We start from the raw sequence: 25,701 nt of genomic DNA on the forward strand, positions 1-25,701 counted from the left end.
GGAGGTCAGAAAGGAAAAAACAGGGGAAACATGCCAAAAGATGCCAGATCTAACGGGCATTTATGGTTGTCGATAGATGTTGATGATGAGGAGTACCGGTTTCTAGAAAATCTTGTCAGAAGGGGTCCTTACACCTAAAAAGGTTTGACAAGGGGGTCTCGACATCATAAAGTTTGAAGACCACTGCTCTAGGCAATAGCTCACTTAATCTCCCCGGCGGCCCCCCCAGCGCCTTGAAACCCTTAGGGGTGATAAGTCACGCTTTAAAAATGCGGAATTAAAATTTGTATTTATCAGTGAGCACTGGTATATAACTAATACCTACCATTGAATGGAGGGAAAATGTTTCAGTGAGGAATGAACCCTTCCAGTGGCCAGTGATCATGAACCTGATGTTCCAGGTTGCCGTCACACCCCAGGTCAGCGGGTTACCATGTATCCGGTCCTGGCATTTCATTTGACAATCTAATGCATTGTGGGAATTGTGGCCTTGAGCCCTCGTGTAGAACATTCCAGTAAGTAAACAATAATGTCCTACAGTGGGAATAGCATTACTGAAAGCATTAGTGCTGTACTGAGAGGATTTTCTGAAAAAACGAGGAATAAACGGCTCTAACCTGGTAGCTGCCAGTAAATTCTGCCTCTTTTCCAAGGTGTGCTTCGCTCCTGGCGATAATTGCTGGTAATTCTCATGAGATTTGCGGTCACCCAATTATCGCACATTTCCACTGCACTGCCGGCTCACAGGCATGTTATCACTGAGGGCTTTAGTTTGCTAACGCACTCATTATGATTTCAGTTCAGAGCTCAGAACGCAAAACACGGTGCGAGATGTTAATCCCAATGTTGCATTTGCCACTGATGCATGAATGTAATGCTTTCCCCTCCTGCCTGTCCCTGTACGGATCTGCCTGCGATTATCCTTCCACTCTGGAGTTCTGTCGCTATCATTTCACCTTTGCCACCCTCTGTTTATATTTCTTCCATGCTCTCAGTCCGCCCTCCTCTCGCTAGCTCATTTTCCTTCTTTTTTCCCTTTCCTCACTCTTTGGTCTGTGTCTGTATTTTCAATATCTTGTTCCCACTATAAATTCTTTATGCCTCTTTTCCATTCTCTGCCCTGCACACTCCTGCTTGCCCTCTTTTATTCCACATGCTCCTCTTTTTTACCCTCTATCCTTATAGCTTACATGTATCCTTTCATCTTCCTTTCTCTCACCCCAGCCATTCCCTCCCTCCCTTCTCATCTTCTTCTCTGCCTTCTGTCACTCTCACTTTCTTTGACATTATCCACACTGCCCTCTTGTACTCAACCTCTCTCTCTCTCTATTTCCTTTCTCCTTTCCTCTGCCGGGCCTTCTGGTAGTCACAGGCTGCCTGTGCAGCTGCCAGTCACAGCAGTGGCCTGGGAGCAGACAGTGTCATTTGAAGGGTTTTGGGTGCCCTGGGAAAAGCACATTTTGGGGTCCCCTGTATAGAACCCATTTTAATTTTATGAACCATTTCCTGATAATTCAAGCCCCCATGATGCTAAACAATACCAAATTATATGTTATACTTTAACAGGATCATGCACAAACAGCTGAAATATGTCTTGCCCGCGATAACAAAAATCCTTAAGATGGCACTGGGCAGAGACAGAGTGAGAGGTAGGTGTAGAGATTTAGGGAGATGAATAGACTAGAGAAAAAGTTCACTTTCGCAGGGGGTCCTTGAAAGGTGGAGGCCCTGGGGATTTGCCCACTTTGCCTATGCCTTAAAACGTCTTTGTGCGGAGCGGGGATGGCATGAGTGGGCATCACAGGGCCCCGGTGCAGGCACTTGCCCGAGTTGGGAAGTTCTCTTAGGGAGGAACCTGGCAGTACTTGCACACCCTGCACTCACAGCTCTCTAACGACCCGCACTTATGCCTATTTCTTATTTCACCCTTATTCATCATGAGAAAACTGGCAAATGTGTTCCCGTTTCCCCAGCCAGGCCGGAGTGCGATAAACGAACGTTTGAGCTGGAAAAGCGCTTCGTTATCAGGCAGGTTCAGCTTAGATGCCCAAAGCACTGATGGGTGTAAACGCTCTATGGACCCCACGAGGCCAACCCTGTGGGTGAAAACCTTGCACTGTACACAAGCGAAGCCTATGGACTTTGTCTAGTCTTGTTCCTTTTGTGTCGAAGCACTGGGGGAAAAAGTGTTGTCCTCTTTTCTGGCTCCTTGGGCGGTGTTGAACAACCTGCTCTACTTAAAATCCATCCTAAAATGCAATCTCTTTAATTCTGAAATGTCAGTGCATATTTTACCAGAGCAATCCATGTAATCCAGCAACGACAGTGTAAAATGCCTGCAGTGCCGCCTTTTTAGCTTGAAACGTCAGCGTTACATTAATTCCGAGCAATAGCTCACCTGGCGCTTCATAAATGCCCAGTGTCATATTTCTTTTCTGTTGCACATTACATCTCAATTTTAACTGCAGCAATTCCACGTTCATTGCACTGACATCACCCAGGCAGTGGTACTTCCTTAGAAATACACACGGAGAATGAAAGGCTGAGCTGGCCCCGCTTGGATTGAAACCAATGAACCACAGATTGCACAGACACCTGTGACAGGCGCCCCTCCCACTCATATATCGCACTGCACGTTACGCTTCAGCTGTCAGTATAGCGAAACCAGGCTTTGTTCTGATAGTAGCAAAGTGCAAATGAAGCAATTCACTTGTTACTGCAAGTCTAAAAATAAAACGCGCGCGAGAGCAGGAGCGCCACGGGCGTCCCCCATCAAAGCAGACCACGCCATACATTATTCACCAGAGACGAGCGCAGCGTGGACTCGGGCCTGGCCTTTACGTCGGTGTCTACCGCCCACCTGAGGACAGGAGAATGGGGAGGGGCGCTGGGGTCAAGCTCCCCAGTGCTGGAATTTAAAAGCATTTCGAGCAGGGAAATTAGGCCTGTGGCCTAGGGAGGCCTTGAGCGGCAGCTGGGAGCGCAGAGTGAAGGTGTGCTGAATTATTCAGAGGGATGCGGCTGCCCCCACCAGACCAGTTCTGCCTACTGGAGTGGAAGTGCAACCCGGGCGGTGCGCGCGCACGGCGCGCGGGTCCACGTGGTGTACAGGCGGAGTGATACCAGCATGGCTCCATTTATGAAGAAAGAAGTGCGCTGCACTTCAGAGTGCGGGCTGCGACACCACATTACAAGTTAACCGGAAGCTTTGCAGAGTGCCACCAGGCCTCTCCTGCAAAATGTATCCGCATGCACCGGGCCGGGGCTAGAAACAAAAGGCAAGATGGTCGCTCGAGGCCACTCCTGCAGTCAGGGGCGTAACTAGACCCGAACTTAGGTGGGCGGTTGGGTCTAAGACTTCCAGCCAGGGCTGGCCCTGCACTGTTCACACAGTGTGCAACAGTCTTTTTTGGTGCCCCTCCCCCATTTCCCCCTTATCCATGAATTCCCTCACTACCACTCACCAACAATGCACCTCATCTCTCTAGCACCTTTCTGACAAACATTTCATTTTTTTTAGCGCTACTCATAGTTTACTCACATTCACTTCTGTGATCTGCATGGTACACGTTCTTTGTAGCAGGCGCATTAACCCTCTGCTCTGTGTGGGTGGCAGAAGTGTCCATGTGAGTGCAGGGTAAGAGGAGTGACTGCAGTGTGAGTGAGGTGACCATATGAATTTGGGTGCGGAGGTAAGTGAAGAGTGGGACGAATTATTGAATGGTTAGTGATTGGCTTGTTTGAGTAAGATTGCAGATTGAGCAGTGAGGGGGACAGGTGAGTGAAGTGTCAAATGAGTGCAGGGCTTTAAGTGGGCCGGGTCTCACCGGTGCTGAGCACCGGCAGTTTTATAAAGGAGGCCTCGAAATGGGGCACTATCGGGCTCTGTTTTGAGCCCGGGCTGGAACAGAGGTCTGTTTTTTTCCGTATTGCAGTGACAGCAGGCACATCAATGTGCGCTGCACACACGGCTCACTTTTCAGCAGTGGAGAAGTTACAGCATGACGTCATGCCAGGTGAGCGTTGTAGGGGAAGGGAAATCCCTTAAAGAGAGTCATTTTCTCTCTGGATTTGACTTCTCTTTTTAAAACTCTGAAGCAGCAACATTGTTGTGGTGTCACCAGGGCTTTAAGTGGAAGGTTTTTCAATAATATTCAAGCCCTAGTTGCTGCTTATTTATCTTATGCAATTAACAACCATTGACACAGCCAATATTCCTGACTTGTTGTCGGTATGATGTTATTAGTTGTATCATATATCTAGATGCAATGACAGAAACAGCAAAATGCCAGTCAGGCGGCGCACTATGCTAAACACAGACTTTTACCTTAAGTGTCTTTAAACCACACCCTTAATTACATTGGCCACACCCCTTTGAGAGAACCCCCAGTTTTTTTTATCCCACTTAAAGCCCTGGTGCAGGTTGAGTAGTGTGCTCGTGTGACTGCAGAGTGCAGGGTGAACAGTACAAGTGCATTGTGAGTGCAGAGTGATCACTGTGAGTGCAAGGTGAGCAGGTGAATGATGTGAGTGCATGGTGATCAGTGTGAGTGCATTGTGATCGCTGTGAGTGCAGGGTAAGCGTGAAAGTGAAGGGCGAGAATGAGGAGTGAGTCGTCCGAATGCAGGGTGCATTCCCAGACAATTGAAGTAACTCAGTATGTTATAGACGGTGGTGTAGTGTTTCAGATACAAATTAAATTATTGCTATTATGGCATTAATCAGGGATCGATGGTAGAGGAAATAAATAATGTGCTGATCCTGCGACAAACTTTCAGTCTTATGATTAGGGTTTCCTGTTCATTATTTTGATGTCCTAGATGGTACAAAAATAAACAGTCACTTAAAGCCGTATTTTCAGCACTTATCTATGCATCCTTCGAACAGCAAATATAAATAGGAAGCACTAGTTCTAGGGCTGCCTGAATGATCCAATACTGATAATTAAAGAGAACAAAGACAGAAAAGTCACATTATAAATGTATACATACTTTTTTATTTATAACCCTATTTAGTGTCAAGACGAGGTCTTTGCAGGCTCTTTAAACAACACATGGCTGGCATTTTTCTTTTGACAACCCTACTTTATATTCCTTTTCATGAAATGCATTCTCACACTACGGCCGTAAATGTAAAATACAAATGTAAGGAATTGGCCCAGGGGGTACTGGAACCAGAATAAAAAACAAAGCCTCGGTAACCAGTTTACAAAGGTATGTAAATATGCAAATGGTCTTTAAAGTCCAGTGAAAAACACTGCCCAGCCGAGCCCACAGCAGCTCGAGCTGCAGCAGCCCGGGCTGAGACACACGACGGGGGGGAGGGTTGAAGCTCTTTTATCCCTATGGAAGAGCCCTTGATCTCCCAGCCACTGGCTGCCCCTGCCACGCTGGTGAGTTCCCCCGCATCTCGGCCCATCGGCTGCATGCCAAGTGAGGGCGAGTCTGAAGTGGCGTGGGCCCTAGCCCCTCATGCCACTTGAATGACACAGAGGTATTGTTATGGTAATTGTAACTGGCCCAGGGCATGTGTGCCTGGCCCCTTTTATTTGCAGGGTCACCTAATGGGTGACATCTGTGACGGGTGTGTTGGGTGAGTGTGGGAGCCAGCCCTCAGGGAGTGGCTGGTTACATGTTACATTTATTGGAACACTAGAACGTGTCCCACAGGACACTACATCTCTCCCAAACCTTATTGAAAAGAAACAAACAAGTCCGACCTGTGGGAGTGAAGAAACAACAATATAAAACACCACTGAGCCTCTTCAGGCAGACCGCATGACAATACAGGATCAGCAAATAGGTGCAGCTGGTCGTACCCGGGCATCACAACACGCACCCTTGGTTTCACCAGATGGCTCGGGGCACGAGTGCGACGTGGATAAAGTCCAAGCTTCTCCCAATCTCCTGTCCGTAGGTCACAGTCTCTCTGTGCGGTGTTCCTGGATTCAGCCTGCGCTCATGGTGTTGAAAGTTTTCAAAACAGTTTAAACTGGGGAATGCATCAGGAGTGGTGGAGGAGTCCACTGCAGAGAACTCTTTGAAGGAGCTCTGGATCCATGGATGGCAAACCTTCAAAGACAAAGACGACATTGCAATGGATGGGAGTCTTCCTCGAAGGTCTTGATGTTTCCTGGTATCCGTTTGGTGGAGCCATTTCAGACTTCTCTCTCGTTCCAGTACTCCCTCACATGGGAATTTCCTTGAGGCCCTTTTCACTGGGCTGCCACGGGACTGTGTGGGCTGTGCAGGGCTTCAGATAGCAAAATCTGCTTCTTAATTTGCTACCAACTCAGACCAAGGCCTTATGAGTACTATGTATACTCTGCACACAGTCCAACACCACCCAGCAACAAACAGATCCCTGTTGAGTAGTTGATGTCATGAGTGGTCAAAGATTGTGTGATGTCACTTACTCCGCCCATTGCTTTTAGATGAATCAACTTCCATGCATATCTCATCCTTCTCCACATATTTGGATTTTGGGATGTTGAGAAGACGCCAGCATTGGAGGGTCTTAAATGGCAAGAGGAGAAGTGGGTGTGATTTCTTGCTAAAGTATTAACAGAGTGTAAAAATCAGGAGCCAGCAGTATTTTTACTGAGCACGTAATTCATGAGCAAGAGGTATGTGCCTGAACTTGTAATGCGCTCAAAGTACAAAACTTGCCACTTAAATGTTTGCTTTAGATTTTCCACTTTGAGCCCTACTTGGAATATACTGCTTTAAAAGCCCTCTTTACTTCCTGTAGTCTCTGCTCCTTGCACTTTCTCTTGCAATTCAGCAGCAAATAGGGGCTGAGGGTGGTTTGTACCACCATCAGCTTTCGTCATTGTGTATGTTTTTTATCGTTTCTATAGATCTTTTCTTCCTCGTGATGAAGCGGCAAAGTAATGTTCATTGTAATGTTCTCATCAGAACGGAAGAATCCCTAATCATTTAGTTAGCTTGGATGTTGATTGTGAAGTTGTGGTCAATTATTGCACCAAGTTTCTTCACCACCTTTGATGGGGTTGGTGGCGTTTTTCATGGCCTAAGTGGATATGGGGGTCATAAGTTTGCCTTGTGGCTCATTGGTGTTTTTCCATTTTGTTGAGTTAAGTTAAGGACAATTCTTTGGCATCCAATGGTCTTCTGCCAACAGGCATTCACCAAGGCCGGAGGTCTTATGGTGTAAGGGCTTTCTTGAGTTTTAAGTACCATTCACATACACACAGTTCTTCACTCCCGAGTGCACAGTTGTGTTTCTTCTTTATTATTGTATGTGCTGTTGTTAACTCGTTGATAACTATATGGCATATCAGCCGTGGGTTGAATCGGCGTTCTACATACAGTCTTAAGTGTCTTAGTGAGTGTTTGTTTGATGTTGTTAGGAGGTGAGTGTGGTTGTGAGCACGCTGAGGGCCTCCTATATGGTGTATCGTCACTGTGTTGGATGCATTATGGGTGTTGTTTCCAGTTTTCTGTTGAATGCAGAGTGTAGGTGTATAGATGCTCTGCCTGCCCTCCACTAGGCAGGAGTCACTGCCTCTCTCCTACCTGCTGTAAAGTGTTGGTGCACCTCCCTTTGACATAACATATGTATTTAACTCTCTTGGTGCACATAAGCCACGTCCGCAGGGCTGAAAGCGTACTCCAAGACTTACGGTTATACGCTTAGTTATTTGGTTTAGCCCTCTGATGTGTTTTGCAGAGATTTTATAAATACTCAGTCTGTTGCCTGACTTCCCATTATATGTGTGGTTATTTTGTTGCCTTGCATTTCTGTGCTGCTACAACACGTCTGTCACTAGATACATATGTCTACAAACTGGAGTGTAAAGTGACCCATGCTTTGCCTTTCGTCGGGTATACTGGCGAATCACCCAATGGCCAAGCTCTGTTGTCACCACTGCAACCTCCAGTGCCATGGTAGAATAGGCTATGCCTAATAACACTAGCACACTGGCTTCACGGTACTAGGGATTCTTGCATGGATGGTGGCCCAGCATTGCTCTCTCTGACACGCAACATGGCAGTCGCACTGTCAGCCCTCACTCTTAAAGAACCAGGTCTGCAATGAAAGTGCATGAGGTCAAGGTGCACTAGATGCTAGTCCATCTCTATACCTTCTCATGTCCACCAGAAATGGGGCAGCGTCCAGCCTGGTCCACCTTCCCCGTGTGGGCAGATATATGATGCAAGCTATAACCCGAGCGGACCTTTTACACAATATGAAAAACTACAGCTATTACTGTGGTTGGTAATGGACCTTCAATAGATTGCAAACTGTCTTCAGGACCGTACAAAGCAATTGATGCAGTTCATTGTAAGGTATAATTTGGAAATAGGCATTATGAATCCCCTTTGCTCTAGATTTGAAATGCTTGGCCTTTTCATGCTCTCAGGTGCCATGTTCTGCCTCTGCGAGGTTTCCTCTGTCTCTTCAGCTTGAGAGCAGTCCCACTGCAGAGGCCACTGGGAGTGTGCTGTGTTCTCAGCAAGAAGGCCTGTAACAAATCACCGATGTGAAGAAAGATCTCGACCTCAACAATCATTTTTTAATAGATTTGCAACTGTGAAATGACAAAGGCATGCTTGAAAAGAGCTGCTTCTAGAAAGGGAAGTTCAGTGGTTCTGCAATGTGTTGGATTAGCCAGGGTGCATTTTCATGCTCTGTAGAATCTGCGGACAGGAAGCGGTCTTTTCACAATGGTTCTCTGTTCTCTTTCCCTGCAGGTGGAAATTGATCTGCTAGACCCACGTGGACGCACACCCCTGCACCTTGCCACCACCCTTGGGCACCTGGAGTGTGCCAGGGTCCTCCTCAAGCATGGCGCTGATGTCAACAGGGAGAACCGCAGTGGCTGGACAGGTAGGTGCTAGTCCCCGTTCACAGCTGGGATCCTCAGCAGGGGGAAGAGGTGGGAGTTAGCCCCGTTCACTGTTGGGAAACGCAGCGGCTGAACAGGTAGGTGCTGGCCCGCCATTTACTGCTGGAATCCCCAGCAGCTAGACAGGTAGGTGCTGGGCCCCATTACTGATCGGATCTGCAGTGGCTGGACAGGTAGGTGCTAGCCCCTGTTCACTGCTGGGATCCGCAGCGGGTGGAGAGATAGCTAGCCCCCATCACTGATCGGATCTGCAGTGGCTGGACAGGTAGGTGCTATCCCCCTTTCACTATGGGGATCCGCAGTGGCTGGAAAGGTAGGTGCTAACCCCTGTTCACTGCTGGGAGCCGCAGCGGGTGGAGAGGTAGGTGCTAGCCCACCATTCACTGCTGCGATCCACAGCAGTTGGACAGCTAGGTGCTAGCCCCCTTTCACTGATCAGATCTGCAGTGGCTGGCTGGACAGGTAGATGCTAGCCCCCATGCACTGCAGGGATCCGCAGCGGGTGGACATGTAGGTGCTAGCCTGTTATCACTGATTGGATTTGCAGTGGCAGGACAGGTAGGTGCTAGCCCACCATTACTGCTATGAACCACAGAGGCTATAAAAGGCAGGTGTCAGCTTCACTGCTCATAATGCAGCAGCTGCACAGCTAGGTAGTAGCCTTTTTTCACTGAGATATGAGTGACAGGGTAGGTAGGTAGGTACCAAGCCCTTCTCGGCCTACTTTAACACTACTGAGATCAGCAGAAACTGCACTAGCAGATACCAAGGCCATTTTCAGCTCCACGCCGTGCACATGTCGCTGTTGAGAGTCACATTGAGGAAACAAGAATTCTTTTTTAACGTGTGTGTGTGTACAAACACAGATATATATATACAACTTTCTGAAAGCTTTTGTTTGCCCAAACTTTCAAGCAGAAAACGGACACCCATTCATTGGTGCTATTTTTTACTCCAGTGCAAATGCCGCCATGACGCGTTTCGGGCTCAACAGCCCTTGATCAATATATATATATATATTCTTCACCAATTTCCTGAAAAGAAATTTACAACGCACTCCCCGGATTTTACATGCTTCAATGGGTTTCATTTCAGGCAGGCCGGTTTCAGCATTACACCTTTTTCAATGCCTCTGGGTGTTTTTCAGTCACATTGCCCCCATTTAAATACTAAATGGATATGCACGAGCATGCAGCCAAGCTCACTTCGAGATAAGAAAAAGTTTTCATCCTGACATGGCGGACGTAACAACAGATAGAACTGCTATCACTGTTGTCCGTCATCACTGACCTCGCTTCTCACAACCAATGGGGAAGCACACATGGATATTTAAACGGGGACAATGTGACTGAAAAACACCCAGAGGCATTGAAAAAGGCGTAATGCTGAAACCGGTCTGCCTGAAATTAAACCCATTGAAACATGTAAAATCCAGGGAGTGCGTTGTAAAATTCCTTTCAGGAAATTGGTGAAGAATAATTTTGTGTGAAAGCCACTTTCACGACAACGGCACCCGCCCGTGAGCTGTTCGGCAGTGAGTGGCATTTGATGGCGACGACAGAGGCGCACACGAAGGCAAGCAGACTCCAAACCTTGCATCAGAGTCTTTATTAAACAGGCTGCGAACACATCAGGAATTTCATCGCCGAACCTACGCGTTTCGGAGCGCCTCTGCTCCTTGGTCACGGGTTGTGGCTGTTAGTATGCAGATACGTAGGGAGCAGTCCTTTAAATGGCAAATGTCCCGCCCTGCATGGGCTCAAGTCGCTGTGCCTTCTGGGGCTGGTAGTCCCTTCGTTAAAATATTACCCCGGTGGGTTCCGCATTCCCAACAATATGTTCAAGCTCTTAATAGAGCCTCCCGTGTGTCTGCAGCTAGAGTATAACAACTTGCAGTCCTGCCAAAGCGACTCCCGTGTATCAGGAATCAACAGTACGATCATTTCTCAGTGGTGCTGCCTCTCTGAAGGCACAGCGACTTGAGCCCATGCAGGGCGGGACATTTGCCATTTAAAGGACTGCTCCCTACGTATCTGCATACTAACAGCCACAACCCGTGACCAAGGAGCAGAGGCGCTCCGAAACGCGTAGGGTCGGCGATGAAATTCCTGATGTGTTTGCAGCCTGTTTAATAAAGACTCTGATGCAAGGTTTGGAGTCTGCTTGCCTTCGTGTGCGCCTCTGTCGTTGGGCAACTTTTGGATGAATATATATATATATATATATATATATATATATATATATATATATATATATATATATATATATATATATATATATATATACATATATATATATATGTATGTATATATGTATATATATATATGTATATATATATATATATATATATATATATATGGACCTTAATACTACATACAGTGCTCCTGAATGGACATTGATTAGTAACATTGTAACATTGTCATTGTAAAGAGGTTAAATCTATGTATTAAGGTAGAATATCACTGCACACACTTGAATGGAGGCTTGGTAAAGAGGGCCCTTCCACAGTGCATGTTTGGTCTGGAGACTAATCTCTTTCTGGCTCCAGGCACTGATGCTTATATCAGGGCAGCTGCTGTTCGACTTTCTGTCTTGAATGAGAGCTCAGTACCTCCGGCCACAGGACATTTAAGGCAGATGTACAACTCTCTGTTCGGATCATGTCTTTTACTTACCTTTGCTATTTTCTAAAAATTGAACCCTTCCCGTGCTCTCCTTCACCTCAGGTTGGGGTCGGCCACATGAACGGGATAGGTGGGCATGCCCCTACTGTGGTGCCAGCAAGGAAACTGTGGAGCATTCACTGTTCTTTGTCCCACCTATGTGAAGGGGAGGGAAAAATGGATATGCCCAGTATGCTGAAATTTAGGGGTTCGGAAACATGTTGAGGCTCTTCGTATTTTAAGATATGACACGAGTCAAAGCATTGTTTTTGCTGTCTCCCGTTGCCTTCTGATGATGGAGAGAACTAGGTGCACGATGTCCAATCTTAACGCGGGTCCTGATATCACAACAGCACAGGGTGCTCCCAGTGTCTCTGCTCCCCTCATGCAGTCGCACTTTGAGACTTTGTAACTCATAACTGTATCTGTACTTTATTAAAACATGGGGTGCCGTTAGAAAATTTGTTTTCCCCTATGCTCCAGCACCACGAGAATTAATTGACCAAGACTGCATTTGTTCCCCTTTGTGACTCTTTTTACTGAGTTTCTAAAATGTTTTGGCTGCATCGATTTTTATCCAATACTTTATGATGCATGTTTGATCTAAGCAGGTTTTATCTCTATTTTGGTGTATGCCTGTTTGATTTTAATGTTTTAAACTATGTTTTATTGCTCTTTTATGGCTTACTGCCGAAATAAAGATTTGATAATGATAATAAATAAACGATGTCACTATTGAGGTTCCATCCTATGCAACTCTACCCATTTCATGCTGAAATGCAGACTGTCCTGTAGCGAAATCAAGAGCTGTCTTTGAAAGACCGGTAGGGCTGGGAAGAGCAAGTCACAGAGCAAATAGTTTCACAGGAGACTAAGGGGCTGATTATGATGGTGGTAGGACGAGCATCCAACCGCCATCCGGTTGGGAACGGGACCAGTCAACAGGGAGTTGGCGGTCCCGCCTGGTAAATTACGATCCAACCGCTGTGGAAGCGGTTGGAAACATGCCTCTTAGCATTGAGGCCTGTGCAACGGCCAGAAAAAGGGCTGCAGCACAAGCCTCACTGCTATGGGGCATGTTTGTAAACATCCCTGCACCATGTGACAGGCACCATACGGAGCCTGCCACATGGTGCAGTGATGTCTTGGGAGGCACGTTAGGTGCCCCCCAGAGCCCATAGCTGAGGGCCAGGGAGATGGGGGGCCTGCTAGGGGCCACCAAAGTCACATTCCGCCTGCCTTTTCATGGCGGGCAGACCGCCATTAAAGGGCTGGTGGAAAGGGATATTGCAATCCCTACGGCTGTGCCTATGCAGGCACCGCCCCTATTGTAGGTCCGTTGTTTCCTTGAGATCGTAGGGTGCGCGGCAGACAGTCTCTCAGCCAGATTCCTCCGCCTGCTACATCCTAATGCGGTGTGCGGACCTGCAGGGACCAATGTCGGTGGGACCATCACGGACAGCCTGATGGTGACGATACCACTGCCATCGTAATCAGGTCCCAAGTCTCAGTCCTACTGTCCTTTACTTGATAAAGATCTGGTGAAACCTCCCAATTCCCCTGGAGGCTAATCAGTGGCTTTTCTTGCATGTTCGTACAACAGACACATCTGCTGACTAATGGTGTCCAATGTGGGTTCCAGACAGAGTAGCCAGATTTTCAAAAGAGGAATTGACTATGTAAATATCTCCATTTTTACACTCATATGTAAAATAAAGTATGTATGCTCAAAGTCTGTCCTGAACCAACTTTGGACACCACTATTGACAACAGACTTTTTTCGGTTAGTGTACCAACAACTCTGATGTGCTTCACTTGACAGTCTTTGTGTTCAGCATTATTAAATATACGCTTGTAGAACTAAGGCTTATTCACAGTTTTTGCTATACAAACGTTATCATGCTGTGATATTTGTGTAACCCTTTTATGCCGATTGCAAGGCCACAGATGCTTTTTGGAGGAAGTAATCAAGCATCGCTAATGCTTTATTGGTTCCGGAGTAGCGTGTTGCTTGCCGAAAAAGCGCTTTGACGCCTCGTCAGAGGTAGTAAGCGCGTCTAAATGCAATTACAATACAATACAATCAGAACAAACGACTTGATGTTAGTGTGCACGCAACACAACCCTCAACAGGATGGTTCCACAGAAAGTCTGAAATATATCACAATGTTGTTACTTATGATCTATTGTGGAACCAAAACACGACCATTACCACATGAATACTGCCTGTTTAGAAATGTGACAACTGAGAAAACAAAATAAATGAGGCAACATCACTCACAATCTGCCTTTACCGATAGAAAATTATATATATGTTATTTTGTATTTCACGCGCATTAAATTTTTTATTAAAGCAATCGAGTAGCCAATATCGTGAAACAAGTACTGAGTGCAATGTAGATCAGCAACGAAAGAAGAAGGCGTTGAGGCTGTTAAAAGAAATATTATTGTCAGCATATTGGTTTGTGCCTCGCCCCCACCCTGTCTATCAAGTAAGGATAAGGAAGGTTTAGGCCTGTTTGCCTCCACCAGACACCCCCCCCCCCAGTAGCCAGTGGCCTTATTATTAACAACACAAGTTAGGCAGCACCTGGCCAGATGTTGATGGAATCCAGTTGGCACATGTGGATTTCTTCAGATCATGCCTTTCAGATCCCAGTTTCAGGCTGTTATTGTGGGACTTGACCCAGGGCCAGACATCATTTCGAGAAACAGCGGTCAGTCGGAGCTGAGAGGGTCCTACAAGGGGTGGATGGAACCTGACAGTGGCCGATGCTCCGGTTTGCTGTTAGAGATCACTAGACCAATTAATGACGCTCTATTCCGTAGCTGTAAATTTAATTTAAAAAAATCAAGTAAAGCACATTGCTGAGAGTAATGAAAACCCATTAAGAGAAAAAACAAGAGAATAGAAATACAGTTTTTGGGAAAATAATAGAAAATAAAACCAAGAGCAGTTTAAGACAAGGAAATATTAAGTTCCTTAAAAGTTAAAAATCCGACCGTTTTAAAAAGAAAAACAAACTGGGACCACACAGAGAATCTCATCTAGAGGACATAGTTTAAAATTGAAGTGAAAAACGAAGTAAGGATACATAGGTATATGGAGGCTGGGTAGGGAAAGGGTTAAGATGCTGAATGGGGATAGGGAAAGGGCCCCCATGGAAGTAAAAAAAGACAAGGGAAGGGGCAATAAATTAGCTTTACAAATGGGTGAAAGGGCTTTTCGGGAATACACCCCATTTCCCTCCCCACCCCCGAAAAAGGGGACCAAAAAGAGGGAACAAGCGGAACTAACGTGGGAGAGATACAGAAAGCAGTTTTACTAATTGTTAGACCTGGCACCATTGGCGTGGGTCACCCTTCCATTTTTGTCTGTGCCTCAATGTATTTTTGTGCTGGTGTTAGCTGCTCAGGGCTCTGTGACACTGCCATCCAGTGCCACAGGGCAAGTGCTTCCTATGGTAAAATGTATTATGTGAATTTACTTCCATGTTTGGCTTATTTGGTTTACTATCAGTCCCTAGTAGAGTGCACCAGGGGTGCCAAGGGCTTGTATATCCAAATGCTGCTAGTGGGCTTGCAGCACTGGTTGTGCCACCCACAGAAGCAGCCTGGTAAAATGTGTCTAAGGTCTGCCATTGCAGAACCTGCATGCAGTCTGGTACTGTCATGCTGACTGGGCAAGTGTCCCCACTTGCCAGTCCCCAAAACCTTCCCTTACCTTCATATTAGTCACCCCTATGGTAGGCCCTAGGGCAGAGTGCATTGTAAGGATAAGGTAGGACATGCCCTGAGGTGTGTGGCATGTCCTAATAGTGAATTACAGCCATTTTCGTTTTTCACTATTGTAAGGCTACCTGCTCTCCATAGGCCAGAATGGGCTGCTAGATTATAACACTCTATAATCCTAGCAGGCTCAGGAAGCATGGTAGAAATTCATGTTTAGTATGCCTGAACTCAGAATAATAAAATACATCTTTTAGCAAAGGTTATTTTAATATCCTGGGTTTGCAAATGCTACTTTTAGAAAGTTAGCCTTTGCGTGCCTAACCATTTCAGTCCGCCTCTGGAGGGGAGGGCTATCTTCTTTGTGTGTAGCTTGAGTGACAGGGCTGGGAAGTTCCAGGAGACAGGCTGGGGCTGCAAGGTGGTGAATAGAAAGATTACACCAGGATGGGTGGGAGGAGTGCACCTTGACTCTGAATAGGGCAGTGCTCTGCCTCCACAATGCTGGCTCCACCCCCTGGGGAGCGTCTGATGTCTCTGCCCTGCCTGCTGAAAGAAGAAGCCAGAGTCCCAATAACAAAGTGTTCCTCACTGAAAAGAACTGGACTGGGATTATGCAAAGGCCCCCATGGCCTGTAAAGACAAAAGAAACTTGGTGTAAATGTAGGAGCCCTGCTCCTAAGAAATCAGATCCTGATTGAACCACGAAGGAACTCTGCCTGACCAGAAGGACCTGAAAGAAGCTGAAGGAGGAGTAACTTTCCCTGACCTGGGGGATTGGCCTGCAGTTGGTGCCTTGCTGAGAAAGGAGAGGAAAAGACTGAAAGAGACTTTGCACTTTGTTTTTTGTTTTTCAACTATCTCCAAGGGCTTGGAAGAAGAGCTTGCCCCCTGAACTGAGTCCCAGGACCATTGGACTCATCTGCCTTCCAAAATTGAGTTGCCTGGACGATTTGTGCTTGTTTCCCCGCTGGATTTAGCCCCAGTACGCCTCGTACCCCATCCGCCGCGAAGCCATGTCTTTGCCGCCCGGCACCGTGCGTCTACGCTGATCCAAAAGCGTTAGTACGCGCCGTATCCCTCCCAGCCGCATTGCACCGAACCTTCCCCGCCGATTCGAGACGTACAACACTGGCTGCCGAACCCTGTACGCCGGACCCAAGCTCCATCGACCCGCAGGTACGGTCCATACGCTGCTAACGTACTGCACCGTGCCGTACTCAGAGCCGAGAAGCCGCAGTACGCTGATCCTCCCCGTACGCTGTACGGCGCCGAGAAGTGTCGCCGCCTATCCGCACCGAAGGTACGGCTCGAACGCCGAACGCCACGGACTCTGCAAGCTGATGCGGGCCATCCGCACGTATCCCTGAAGGTCCCGTACCAACGCCGCGTCCCGACGCCGCGACCCGACCAGCATCTGAATACGCTGCCGAACTACGACCCGGACCCAATCAACTTGTCCCGCACTGTCCGTCGCGGACCCCACGAACTTAAGGTACTTTGTTCTGGTCGCACCGCAGCGTGCATGTTACGGACCCTGGAGTCTGCACCGATTGTTTGACTCGTACTTTCCTTGTTTTTAATGCCGACGAGTCGCACATCCAGGTACGAACCGTACAAAGCCTGAAAAGAAGCAGAATTGACTAAAAGAAGCCTATTTTTGTATTTTAAGCCTTTTTACAAGAACATTGAACCGTAAAATAATACTGTGGTCATTTTAATCGTTATTCTGGTCTTGTGCTAAGCCTTATATAAAGAAACCTATTTTTGATACAACCTTGACTGGTGTCCATTTGTGGTGTGTCATTGTATTACTGTATGTGTTCACAAATGCTTAACCTATGACGCCCTGAGAATAGTCTTGACTGCTTGCGCCACACTACCTAAAGGGTGAGCAGGGGTTATTTAAAAGGGTGATCCCCTTACTCTGACTTAGAATTGAGAGTCCCTGCTTGTCGCAAGTGCATACCTGTGCCAACTAGAGATTCCCAGTTCTAACACTAATGCTTGTAGAATCGTAGGTTGAAATTCAAAGTATTGACTTCGGCACTATTTTTTAACCAAAAGCTTTAGCACGCCATACTAAAATGGTACTTTTTATGCAACGTTATGGTTGTACCATTCAAAGATGGCGTCACATTACGCTGGACACCACATAACCTCAGTAAGACCTGTTACAGCTCTTACACATGGTGCAGCTTGAGGTGCATTATGAATAAGGCTCCCAGTTTTCCGTTTTCACGGATATTTACTGATAAATACAGACAGAAAAAAATGTATTTCCTGTCTATTTATGTTTAAAAGCAGAAAAATATGGAAAATTGTGCTTCTTTTTGGCGAATCTCCATGCTGTTTTTCATAATTTCCAGGACAACAGTTGAGCAGATACACAGCATGGCAAGGTAAAAACAGGTTGAGATTTCCCTAAATGCAGGTGTATGTCAACATATATTTGTACTATAATGCTGATATTTCCTGTAGGTGTAGTGTTTTACTACATTTGCCTGCTTAATTTGCTAAAACGCGACATGCAGCATAGTATGAGTGCTTGTTCATCAGTTAAATAAATGTGGAAATATACCCTCTTAAGGCTCCATATATTCGCAAAACATAAAATAAATATGGATAAATACCAATAAGATGGCCAAAAAATAAATATGGAAAAATACATACGGAAATGTTAAAAAAATAAATACCATAAAACCGGGAGCCCTAATTATGAAGAACAAGCTATTATAACTATATATTTACGTGAGCCATTGACACTGTGTTGCTTTTGAAAAAGCTGTGAATTAAACCTGTTTAGTGATCAAAGCCCACTCCGAGTGTGAAGAGAATTACTGGTAACCCTCAAAAGTGTGCTGTGTTTTTAAATGCATGGCTGGCACTGCAATCGTATGTTTGATGGGGAGGAGAAACTTTAGTAAAATTGAGGCAGGTCACACCACTCAAGGGTCACGCGTTCATGTCATTTATTCTTATGATGTCATATACTTCAAAGCCACATGCTCATTTCCCCATATGTTGTCCTGAGATGTCATAATCAAGCAACCGTTTCTGGGATAAGATCTCAGTGATGTCCTCTGAATATTTTCACTTTTCGTAGGCAGGAAAACAATCCTGTCTATGGATATTAATGGAGCTGGGCTTGAGTATAAACCAGGGCCACAAGCGTATATTCCTCGGGAATATGTCCTCCCGAGGCACTTCGCTATCACACAGCAATAGCGCCAACAACATTACCATTCAAAATGGCTAGACGGTATTGAATCTAGGCAAAGTCCGGGTCACAAACTCTTAAGGAGGGAGTGGAAGAGGGCATTTTAGTATAATTTACATGCATCATTGCATCTCACAGCAGTTGGCTAATCAGTGATGCTAGTACAGATTTAGCCCCACAGAGAATCCCAGTTCAATTGTCATAGCGCATCACAACTCCCATATCTTTACCATATATAGCATGTTCTACTGCATCTGAAGATAGTGAAACACATACAGCGACTCTAAACGTCCTTTACAGGCTCCCCCCAAAGTTGTCTGAACAGGGAAGGTCAGAACATTGCTGTCGGCCCTCCATCTCCATGAACTCATAAGAATAACCACCACCTTTGTTAATATAACATGCACTCACACTCCAGCACTCACTGGGATAACAACAGAATCACTAATGAGGCTACAGTAAAAAAGGCAGTAACTACAACAATGCTTCTTCTGAGTTTATAGAACTAATCAGAATAATTCAGGATACCACAGTCATATCCACTATCCACAAATAAATCAATTGCATTGAGAAACTCACAGTCAAAATAGATATGTACAATTGATGCATAATCAAGAAATGCAAAGTAATCAGTGCTCCGTGTTAAGGTGTGTCGATGCAGGTCATGTGAGTTGTGAGTAAGTGGAACAATGATAGAGGGAACAACTAATTTACAAACGATAGAGCTTTTCCTCAGTAACACTGCCAGTGTGTCATGGACACTGGTGCAAGGAAGGAAATGGGCCCTGGTGCAAAGAAGGAAATGAGCCCCCTGGCTGCTGGTTGTATTGTAAAATACACCAATAATTGAGGCTAAGTGGGCCCGCTAAGGCCTCTGAGCCCAGGTGCCACTGCACCTGCTGTACCAACTAAAGCTTAGCCGCTGCTTTGTCTGTCCAGAAAAAACCTTTCACAGACATAGTAACATTAAATAAAATTGTCCATGTGGTGTCAAGAGTATTGGATATTGGAAAGCAGTCCCAAGCTGATGAATTGCCAAAGTTTTGACCTCTGTAGCTATTCAGTTTAGGGTCTTCATCAGGACAATGGAGGGTTCACATTTAGTGCTACGTGGAAATACATGCTGTAGACACCAATGAAATGGTAAAACATCAGGTTTTCATATCCAAAAGTAATCTTAATTAGGTTAAACAGGATTTCCTTATAGGTTTGAACGCTCTTGCTTCCAGCGATAAGCACAATGGAGCTGGTGCAAAAAATGACAAACTAGATACATGATTTGAAAAATTAGAAACATGCCTTACCTAAGATAGTGAACATAGAGACGTAATAAGCACTGAAATATTATTGAAACGACTAAGTACAAATTGGGATAGTTTAAAGGTCTTTAAAGGGTCTAGGTTACTGATGAGGTCACTAATACCTCCAGGCTTTGTGTGCTCTGTGGTCGATGTATAAATGTGGTTTGGTTTCCAAGTGGCCTTGTCTCTTCAGTCGCTTGCTTGTTTTCCTGGCAGTGCTCCAAGAGGCAGTCAGCACACGGGACCTGGAGCTGGTCCGTTTGGTGTTGCGGCACCGCGACTTTCAGAGGGTGCTCAAGAGGCTGGCTGGTATCCCGATCCTCCTTGAAAAGCTCCGCAAGGTGAGTGCGCACCTGCTCCCTTTCGCCAGTCAAGGACACATTGTCTCTTGTCCTTCCATCTTGTCTTCTCTCCTCCAGTCCATTCACTTCCCTGCCTGGTCCCTCCTCCGTGCCTGAAGTTCGGATGTAGTCTTTGGTGGGGTGAAATCTATGTATGGATGTATGATATTACAACGCGGGTTTTTACCACGCGTGCAGTTACATCGCATGCGTTACAACGCATGCGATGTTACAACGCTATGCCATTAGAACGCAAGTCTTTACATCGACTTGCGCTAGATGGCGTGCTGACATTAAAAAAGTGTAATTTACTATTCCAACTCCAGTCCACTTAACAGTAGGGAAGGTGTTGGGATAGTAAACTACACTATTTGTAATGTTAGCACGCCATCTAGCGCAAGTCGATGTACAGACTTGCGTTCTAATGGCATAGCGTTGTAACATCGCATGCGTTGTAACGCATGCGATGTAACTGCACAGCGTGGTAATAACCGCGTTGTAATGGCTGTTCCCCCTATGTATTTATGTGCACCTTCTGGCCATTCTCTTTCTGATATGTTGAAGTATATGTGTGAGGATCATTAGCTGTTGAGATCCAAGAATTATACATTTCAGTTGCTGGTCCTGTTTTTGGATCTCAGATCGAGGTTTGTGTTTCTCTGTGTGTTTATCTCTGTGATTCGACTACTCCAAAGTTCTTCTAATGAGTTATGTGTGTGTTGTACATGCAGCTCGTGGCAGCTTATGCCACACAAATAAATGTTTGTTGTGCTTTTGCCTAACGATTAAAAAAAAAAAAATTGGTTTATGAAAGGTGTGTGGTTTTGGATATTTGAATTCATGCCAGGGATGAACTGGGACAAAAAATAGGCTTTGCCACCAAAATAAAAGCGGCCGACAGGAGTGAAACTTATAGTTATAAAAGTGGAAATTACAGGGAAATCAACAATAAAAACGAGCCCACCTGAGTGAAAAACTGGCCGAAAATGTCTAAAAAACCACCCCACACACTGATCTGTCAGAGCAGCCCATCGGACACCGCCTGATTGCCCTATACGCCAGTCTTACCCTGGTTCATGAATGTTCATGCTTGGTCTGCTTCAGGCCTAGTAGAAAACATACCGTGTGCCCTCATTCAGAGCTCATGATACAATTATTTGTATTGTGTGTTTGCAGAGGAGCCTTGGAAAGAAGCCTTTTCTTTTTAAGTGCATTTTTGCTTCTAAATTCTACAAGTGACAGGTGCATGCATTTTATGGCTTTTGCAAACACCAGCCAACTGATTGGATGAGCACTAGGACCACCAGACTGTGCTAATATATTGTATGTGTTTTGGTGTTGTCAATGCTTATTTGTGACCATAGCTGCCAGTAGTTGACTATTTTTTTTAAAGGCCTGATTTAGAGTTTGGCAGATTGGTAGTCTTTAATAAACATGATGGATATCCCATCAGTGGTATTACAAGTGCCATACATTGGTGCTAGAATATATTTTCAAGTCGGTACTGTTCCATAGCATCACCTCACACATGCATATGGGGTATTGGACAGTGTTTCATTTAAAACAGAAAACAGTTCTGCCAGAATAACCTTTGAATGCCCTCTTTATTGTTCATTCTTCAGCTACAGTCCATACCTCGGCACCCCTACTAACAGCACCAAAAACACTATAGCATAAAATGCACTTCTCAAGTTTGTGACGGAGTAACCCGTCCGCCAAGTTCTAAGACACTATTGTAGTGGTAAACTGTCATCAGCTGCTTCTAGGCGCGGGGATGACTCCTATACACATTGGGTGGTATAACAGCTGAACATAAGCAGAAGGTAACAGAAAACGGGCTTTGCAAAGCCTGCGTGTACATCCATCCGTTTACTGCGTTTTCCCCACACTTCAACAGAGACAGTTTCCTTCATTTGTTTTTACTCTTTTACAAACAAGTTTCCCCACCCTATTTGTAAGGTGAACTTGGAAACCAGGTTCTTTGCAATGCAGTTTCCTTGTAGGAGGAGGCATTAAACTATTTTCCAAGAATTATTTGAGCATACTGCTGCTAAATGTCTTTGCACCGACGGCGTGATGGTGGCGGTCCCACCGCCATCGTAATCAGGCCCCAAGTCTCAGTCCTACTGGCCTTTATTGATAATGATCCAGGGGAACGTCACAATTCCCCTGGGGGCCAGTCAGTGGTTTTTCTTGCATGTTCTTACAACAGAAACATCTGCAGATCAAGGGTGTCCTTGGTGGAGTGTCATGCATCTGAGCACCGATCAGATTTATTTTGGCGCATCCTAGTAGACTGGTTCCATGGCTTAGTGCCTCATGCGTGAACAATAGTCGCTACAGAACCCTTACAACTAAGTGCAGCTGGTAAAGGGTGCTTTAGCAAACAGTTTGAAAAAAAATGTTTTAATTGAGTTTTCAATGCCTATTGCTTGTTTCAGAAACCAAAGGAGTACAATTCCATTGGTGGAATGCACATCAGTGCCTGTCATGTATATAAAAACGCCATCTTGTATTACATGTGCAGAACTCTGGATCTTGTTGCCCGTATTTACTGCCCTCTATGAAAGCAACTTGCTTATGCTCCACCAAAGACTGATAAAAAGAAGATGGTGCTGCCTCATTGCATCATCAGAAAAGATCAATGTTTGCCACCTTAACTACCATGTCCACATGCCCTCATGAGTGCATCCATGATTGGATGTAGAGGGCTTCAATCCCCATGGTTTTAGATTCTCACGAGGAGGAACCTCACTGCAGGAGTCGGAATTGGTGGCAGATCTTGAAGGTTAGATCTGATGTATCCTTACCAGTGGTGTACTGTCAAATGCTCTTGGAGTTATGAAGTTTTGATCAGCACGACTACGCTGATATCGTATGTGACCTGTGTGTTTGAGAGTGTGTTTGTAAGAACTCCTCTTTGGGAGACAACTGACAATCTAATGAAGGTCTGCAGGGACGCCTGTGACCTGAGGCCTCCATGGGGCAGACTAAAGCCGATGACTGATTCCAGTCCCGTTCCCAAGTGTGCACTAAATGGTTGCTTTAGACACGGGCAGTAATGGTTGTTGTGCCACAAAACACAGGAGTTTGTGGTGAGTTGAGTCTGATCAGATAGGTTGGAACACTGATGTCAGCAGGTCTTCCATTCGAGAATGCGAGGATCTTGCATCAGGCAGTGAGCAGGGCATATTCGAAGTGGTGCTTAGAACGTTCCAAGTGGCTCGAACTAGTAAAAATGCAGTTGCGTAAGATGCCCACATTAGGATAATTTGATGTGCGTAAGAGGACAATTTTGACAACTGATGCTAGCCTGCGAGCTCTCGGAGCCGTGCTGGCTCAAATAGAAAATGGTGAGTGTAGAGTTCACCCAGCTCTGGCGCACGTAAATGACCACGCCACACACAAAGCTCTGTAACCCATGTCTTTATTCTTTAGCATGCAACCGTTAATTGAACATATTGTGTCATAAACTTTATTGGCCACACCCAGACACACCCCAACTGATTACGTAATAGTGTAAGGAGTCTGCCAAGGATCACAAGGGTCCTATTGCACATAATCACACAACACTACAGTGAGGATAAAGTAATGGGCAGTACACCACATAAGGTTTTATTTATGGGGAATGCCTTTTGTTGTAAGAAGTGATCACAAGTCGTTGGTGCATGTGTTTTCTTCTAAAGGTAGTCAGATAGTCAGATTTTTAGTATTTGATGGGCTCCAAGAACAAGGCTGCTGATTACCTCTGCAGGTTACAGGTTGTAAGTAATAGTCCTGAAGAAGAGTTAAAGGTGCTGCAAGAAAACCCTGATGCGTAAAGTGGAAGGGGGCTTAGAGGAAGGATTTGTTGTGCAAGAAGATCAAGATCAAGAAATATGTAATTAATGGTTGGCCTGATATAATGCATCTCTCTGATACTGAAAGACAGTTTGGTGCTGTTAAAGCAGAGATATGTGTAGTGGAAGATGAATTGTGCAGGGGTGATTGGAGAATCAGAAGATGTGAGAGGAAAGTTTACAAGAACAGAACTGGTGGCCTGGCGTGTACAGGATGGTTGAAAGTATATTTATCATCTACCCAGGCGGATAAGAGTAAGGTTGTAATACAAGTACCTCCATCACCTGTGCAAGTTCCGGTGGAACCATGGCAAAAGTTAGGATCGAATATCGTTGGACCTTTTGAAATTCTACAACCGTAAGTTTGTAATAATCTTAGTGGACTACACCACACTAAGGGTGGCAACAAACTGCTTGGGTTCTGTGACATCCAGAACTGTAATTGGATTTTTGAAGGAAAGGTTCTCCATGGAGGCCGCTCCCAAAGTCATAGCGACAGATAATGGTATGCAGTTCATCTCACAGGAGATGCAGAAGTTCCTTTATGGATTGTCGATTTCCCATCAGTGCCCTGCACTTTACCTTAAGCAAGCAAATGGTCTGGCAGCAGCCATGAATCTGATGTTGAAGACGTGTGCAAACTGCATTGCGGTGCAGATTTTTTTGGGCAGAAACAGAGAGAGAAACTTGTGGGCATATCTCGTACCACACCTCATTTGATCGAAATGAATTCACTGTTTGAGAGTTTGAAGGGGAGAAAGGCAGGAACGAAACTAGCTTAAGGTCGGCTTTCCTTGAAAAGTAAAGACATACGCTAATGATCAACTGAAATAAATGAGACAATAAATTAGCATTAAGAGAGGTGCAAGAAACAGTTTGATTCCTCTCACAGAGATATATGAAGAGAGAAACTACAGGATATATGGGTCCTTAATATAAAATAACAGGAGTTAAGAGAAGTGTGGTGGTTGTGGAAACAGGGATGTAAGAAACATGTCTTGGTTGGTGAAGGCCAATAGTAGTTTGGGTCTGTCTGAGGACACTCTGAGTGACTCATGGGACAGGCCTACCTCCGTAGGACAAAGGACGATCTATGTAATGCTCGTCCTGAGAGAAACAAAAAAGAAATCCGATGGATGAAAGACTTTGTCCGCACTTGAATTTTCTGTGTTAGGACCCGGGCAATAGGACTTGTGGGGTAGTAGCCCACCCTAAACATTACCATTGTGTCTTGAATAATTTTGTTATTATTCCTGTCAAGTCTTTTTAATTCGTTTTTAATTTTCTTCACATTTATCTTCCTTATGTTCCTTGTTGTTGGTAGAAGGGGGACGTGTTGTGAGTTGATTCTGATGAGGGAGTTTGGAACACTGAAGTCAGTGTCTTCCATTCTAGAATGTGAATATCCTGCATCAGGCAGGGAGCAGGACAGAATAGAAGAGTTCCGTCCTGCAATTTATTTATAAAGTTTTATATAGTGCAAACATGACCCAACAGGGTATCAGATCGCTTTGCAGGGGTGAGGAGTAAGACACAGGTAAAGAGACAGGAATAATCGCAAATACAATATAAATACAATCAGAGAAGAATAACAAATTGAGGGACAGGACTCCCATGGGATAGTGGACAAGTTGTCATGATCAACAAATGAGAATATACATGGGTAAGATCAATCGATACAGGGTATGATCTTAGGCCAACCATTTGTTCATCAAAAATGGTTTCACTTCTATTT

The 25,701-nt window shown here is 45.3% G+C and overlaps 1 protein-coding gene across 6 annotated transcripts in view; it reads left to right on the top strand.

Annotated features, from left to right (window-relative positions):
• ANKRD13B (ankyrin repeat domain 13B) overlaps positions 1 to 25,701 on the top strand; it is a 362,818-nt gene that overhangs the window by 253,511 nt on the left and 83,606 nt on the right. For all 6 annotated transcript variants that reach the window (XM_085649222.1, XM_085649223.1, XM_085649224.1 and 3 more), the window contains 2 exons: positions 8,719 to 8,854; positions 20,003 to 20,127. In XM_085649222.1, the coding sequence (XP_085505348.1) occupies positions 8,719 to 8,854; positions 20,003 to 20,127 (261 nt within the window). The remainder of the gene's footprint in view (positions 1 to 8,718; positions 8,855 to 20,002; positions 20,128 to 25,701) is intronic.

Source organism: Triturus cristatus, chromosome 3_2 (assembly GCF_964204655.1).
Source record: "Triturus cristatus chromosome 3_2, aTriCri1.1, whole genome shotgun sequence".
NCBI classification, from domain to species: Eukaryota; Metazoa; Chordata; class Amphibia; order Caudata; family Salamandridae; genus Triturus; species Triturus cristatus.